Source organism: Vicia villosa, linkage group LG7 (assembly GCF_029867415.1).
Source record: "Vicia villosa cultivar HV-30 ecotype Madison, WI linkage group LG7, Vvil1.0, whole genome shotgun sequence".
In the NCBI taxonomy this organism is placed as follows: domain Eukaryota; kingdom Viridiplantae; phylum Streptophyta; class Magnoliopsida; order Fabales; family Fabaceae; genus Vicia; species Vicia villosa.
In genome coordinates, this window is record NC_081186.1 from 134,128,408 (window position 1) to 134,134,105 (window position 5,698).

Sequence of the window (5,698 nt, forward strand, 5' to 3'; positions counted from 1 at the left end):
TCCTTTTCCATCAACCAACCATCTTGGATATCAAGCATTTCATCCTTTTCTTTCAAGTGTATCTTCAACTCTTTATTCTCCATTTCCAAAGCATGAAACTTCTTCTCCCAAGCATCTCTTTCCAATCTCATCTTAGCCACGAGCTCTAGGTGCTCTTCATTACTTTCAACAGGAATAGTGGAAGACAAAGATGGAGTAATGAGTAGAGAAGGCTCCTCAAGCAAATAAGGCATCTGAAAAGTGTGAGCTCTAGCTTGAACCCATTCAGTGTAGTCTTTGAGAGCAACACATTGTTTCGTTCCCAAATGTCTCTTCCTATCAACATGGTGCCAAGCACGCACAAACCGATTTCTCATATCTGAATTTCCATCTTGATTAAGATAGAAGATTCCTGACACAAGAATACTAGCGGGTCGCTCCTTCATGGGATAGCAAAATTGACGCCTTGCAAGAATGGGGTTGTAGGTAATTCCTCCTTGTATACCAAGAAGAGGTACATTAGGGAATTATCCACAACTATCAATAATCTCACCAATGTCATAAGCAGGATTGTACCAATGGATATTCCCATTAGTAAGAGGCATGATCTTCTGAGACCATGAGAGACCATCAGGGTTGTTCAAGAAATTCTTAGCTTGAGGTAAGTGCGAAATAAACCACTTATAGAGCAAAGGAGTGCAACAGTTGATAAGTCCACCTTTCTTATCATTCCTATGGTGAATGGAATGATAAGTATCCCCAAGCAAAGTAAGTACAGGATTCCCAATCATGAAGATCCGAATAGCATTAACATCGACAAAATTGTCAATGTTGGGAAAGAGTATCAAACCATAGATGAGCAAGGCCAAAAATGTCTCAAAAGCAATCATACTTCTTTTACTAGGCAACATAGAAGCCTTTCCAATCAAGAACTTAGAAGTCAACCCCCAAATTCATCCTTTTTTGGTCATGTTTGCTTTCACATCTGATATCTTCAACTGAAGGAGTTCTGCTATCTCATCAACCTGAGGCTCTTTCTCTAGACCACTAAACGGTATGTCATTCGTAACCGGCAAACCAATCCAATAAGAATACTCCTCCAAAGTGGGCATAAGCTGATAATCAAGAAAGTTGAAACAATGATAAACCGGGTCATAAAACTGCACCAGAGTCTCAAGAATCCCTTTTTCCACTTTGGTCTTCAAGATAGAGATCAATTTCCCATAACGGTTTTTGAAGTTGTCAAGATTAGGAACCAAAGTTGCTAGCTCTTTCAATTCCTTTGCACTTGAATTCCTGAAAGTGTACTTCTTGATGCTTCTCTTTTGATCCATGGTACCTGTGATGTTTACAAAAAATATCTCTAAGTTCCTTGAAAACCATTTGTGAATGTCATTTTTTATGAATGCATGAATGCATGGTTTATGCATCAACCACAATCAAGAGCACACAAGATCACAGCAAATCACATAAAATCACACAATCCAGGTTCAAAGGTTCGACGTCACGAGCATGGAGCCATGGGTCTACCCATCCCACAAGGCGTGATCTAAGGAGTTTTGTACCTGCCAATCGGGTTCTACAAAGGTTCCCAGAGTTTTCAATCTTCTATCGGATATTACCGGCACGCACAATTGCTCATGGGCGCCAATAATATGCCTAAAAAGACCTCGTCTAAGCGTAGTATCGTATGACAACAAGCTCAAATTGGTACTTGATCTTGTTTCTGCACTACATCCTAAAAAGGCTTAGATGGGTTAAAAAGGTTCTAGGCCATTCAGCTTCTAAGGACACTCACTATTGAAAGTAATAGCGTTATCATGATGGTTCGTAACAACCTCTACTACCTTCCATGAGGCCTCCACTGATATAGTTGGTTCTTTGATGTATGTTATGGTCTGTACTAGACCCGACATAGCATATGCAGTAAGTCTTGTAAGCAGGTACATGGCGAATCCTGGAAAGGCTCACTGGCAAGCATTGAAGTGGATTTTAAGCTACATATATGGGTCTCTGAACAGGGTTCTAATTTATGGTGGAGCCTTGGGTGAAGATAGTAAAGCAATTGAAGGATATGTCGACTCTGATTATGCAGGTTGTATGGATTCCAGAAAATCTATTTCTGGATATGTTTTCACTATGTTTGGCACTGCAATTAGTTGGAAAACAACACTTCAGAAGGTTGTTGCTCTATCAACCACTGAAGCGGAGTATATTGCCCTAACTGGAGTTGTGAAAGAAGCATTGTGTCTTGAAGGTTTTGCGAAGGAGCTGAAACTTCAAGGTCGAGGTATCACTGTTAAATGTGATCGTCAAAGTGCAATACACCTGTTGAAGAACTCAGCATATCATAAGCGAACTAAGAACATTGATGTGAGGCTGCATTTCGTCAGAGAAGTAATCGAGCATGAAGAAGTCCAAGTGCTGTAGTTTCGACTGAGGACAATACTGCTGATATGATCACCAAGACATTGCCGAGTTGCAAGTTTTTCCACTGTATGCAGTTGATAAAGCTGCATGAAGAAAGCTAGTTTGTTCCCTTGACGTTGTAGAGTTAGGTCCAAGGTGGAGATTTGTGAGATATTGGATCGAACTCTTGTATGGTCGAAGGGTAGCTTCTTTGTTCGACAGGATTAAGCATGAATTCGAAGGTTGTTCACATGCTTGTGTCGAAGATGCTAGGGTTGTTAGCATGGTAAATTAGGTTTTACTCCCTCCGTTCCTTTTTAAGTGTCGTTTTAGAAGATTTTTTTTGTTCCTATTTAAGTGTCGTTTTGATGTTTTAAGGTTACAATTTGTCAATTATACCCTTACTATTTAAATAATTCCACTTTATATTTTCTATAAAATATTCCTTTCTTAATTATATGAAATAACTCACTACACATTTCCATAAAATTATCTTTCTTAATACGTACTCTCATTTCCATACATTACTCCTATTCATATTCAAAGTATTAGTTGGTCTCTGAAAATTAAACTGAAAATTAAACTCAAATGATAGCTTCCAATGTTACTTAGAAAAATGTATTAGCATTAAATTTTGTCAAAGGAACAAATTTATCAATTGAAGACTAAAAATTCTATAAAAAGGATTAGTAGCATTGTTTAAATTATCAAGTGCAAAACAAAAGAGCTTTGGTGGAAACAACAAAAGACTCCATGGATGTTCAAAAAGAAGAAAGAGTGGAAGACTCATTGGAGCAAGAAGAAGGAGAAATAGTGGAAGACTCTTTTGACAACATTCAAGAACAAGATGACAACGAAGAAGAAGAAGAAGTATTACAAAGAGTTGTGTTGGATTTTGATTTAAATGAAGAGGCAGATTATGAATTTGAATTGAACAAATTTGCGGAAGAAGAAGAAGAAGAAAAAAATAACGAAAAATCTCCCCACCATGCTGAGATTCGACATGTGAGAAACAAGATGTTAAAAAAACTTCTTCCAAAATTTTACTGAAAAATCTTTGTGAACTAAGTATGGAGTATCTCATTTTAGATTTGGCTTAAGTGCATAAGTTGTAGTAGTGGTTTGTTAAGAAGTCCTTGTTACTGTTTTTTATTGAATAAGTATGGAGAATAATTCCTTGTTATTGCTACAATTTAGGAACTGCATTTCTTACGTTCATTCTTATTGTTTTTTTTAATTGAATTCCTATATTTGCTAAAGTTTTGGAAGCTAACTTCTTACGTGAAGCAGCATCAATTTTTTATGGATAAATTTTAGGAAAATACAACACATAAACTAAATTTTGTTACAACACATAAACTTAAAAAAAAAACTCTATTTGAAAATTTCAAATGTGACTACATCCCATTTACATTAAGCATTACTCCATGTTTAAGTAATTCTTGACTTCTTGTACTAATATTGGATCACACTTAACTTGAATTGGTAGTTGTCCTATTCTTTCTAGCCTTTCCTTATTTATATGAGGAATTTTGTATTTATTGGAACCTTTCTCTTTCATGATCTCTATCATGCATAATTGCAATGATACAAATATAAGATTGGACTTAATCGAAGGAAAATTTTCAAATGACTTCACCACTGCACCGATAAGTTCATCAATAGTTTTTGGTGCTTCCTTGTATTGCAACGATTGTATAGCCGAGAAAAATCCGAGGTCTAAAATATTCAAATCTCGAGAATTCGCAGGCTGACACATTAAACGAATATCAAACCCATCCTTGGTGGAAGCTTCACAAAATAAAGGATCATCATGGTTTATATGTGTCCTTGCGTTATCCTGCTGGATAAATATTGTTGACTCTAAGTCATCTCTCGGCCATTTTTCTCTTATAGCTGATAGGACTTTGTTAATAAGGAATGATCTTACCACATCTCTCTTCACCGAAGTTATTGGTTTTGTTACCATTGTTCCTGCAACTCTGTTAATACTTGATCTTAAAGCCGGTTCATGGGTAACAAACGGAAAAACACCAATTTTACCTGAAAAAGTTTCATTTCCTCCTGAGTCAAAACGTGGTCGAGTCTGAGCAACTAAGAACATAACTTTGGCAATGAAATTTTTGCTCTTACATGTGCGATATGGCTCATCTTCATCTGGGAGCAAATAATACTTCTCCGACTTTTTGGTCATATAAAACCATTTTTCATCAATATGAATTATATTGTACATGCTTTTAAACATTGGGTCATGTGATGTACCTTCAAGCATTGATAAACAAAATTCTAGCCTAGATCTTTTGTTTTCTTCTTTCAAGAGTGGTTTTATGGCATTTGAATTTCGCCGTATAGTGTCATACCCCAATTTTTGACCTAAGATACCACCTCATATCATTGCATATCCATCATTTGCATCACTAACAAATTGCATAGCTTGTGTTTGCTACTTGTGACTCAGCAGGGTTTAATCAAGAAACCACTCATCAGTACAAGTAACAATCAATTAGGGTTTTGTTTTCCATCCATCTCAAAAGAACTATCTTCATCAACAATCAACATTTGGTCCTCAGAGATTCACTTCAACAAGCTCAACAACTTTGAATCGACCAAACTAGGGTTTTGACTGAAGACAGCATACTCCTGACTTCTGCTCAGGATTTGACCTAATGACTTGGGACATGACCTCAAGACCCCAAGTACATCATTTTGGCCTAATCTATTGGCTCAAGACATCTCCTACACAAGGATTGATCAACAGTGAAATTTCAAATCATCAGATTAGGGTTTTGAACTATCAGGGACTGAAATCAGGGATCACATTTGGGAAACCCTAAAAATCCCCAGGAAGTCAATCAAAGGTTTCAATCATCTTCAAATAATCCCTATGACAACATCCAATGGGAATTACATCTCAATTCAAGATCCACAGTCATCAATTTCATCAGGTCGACAATTAGGGTTTTTGACCTAATTCACTGAACAACTGCCTTTTTAATCAGGACATGGTGCCACAACTCAAATCATGGCTCAATATCCTCTAATGCTTCAATATTATCCATTCATACCATTCATTTGGTGAGGATAGCTTGGTTCATTTGAAATCTCTAGAAACGCGATTCGTCTGAAAAAGTCAACTGTACAAGATCACCATTGACTTTTGGAGAATTTTGGTCAACCATGACTTTTGAAGTTTTGAATCATCAATATATGATATATGAAGTCATTTGATCAAGAAAAATCAAGAAAACCAATCAAGAATCAAATAGTCAAAAGTTTGACTTTCATACTTAGAAAATTTTCTAAGTGTTTT

General features: G+C 36.5%; 1 protein-coding gene across 1 annotated transcript; it reads right to left on the reverse strand.

Moving 5' to 3' along the window:
* Positions 1–3,808: 3,808 nt before the first annotated feature.
* On the reverse strand, positions 3,809–4,621 carry LOC131620226 (uncharacterized). Its single transcript, XM_058891229.1, has one exon. The coding sequence runs from the start codon at positions 4,619–4,621 to the stop codon at positions 3,809–3,811; it is 813 nt and encodes a 270-aa protein (XP_058747212.1).
* Positions 4,622–5,698: the final 1,077 nt, after the last annotated feature.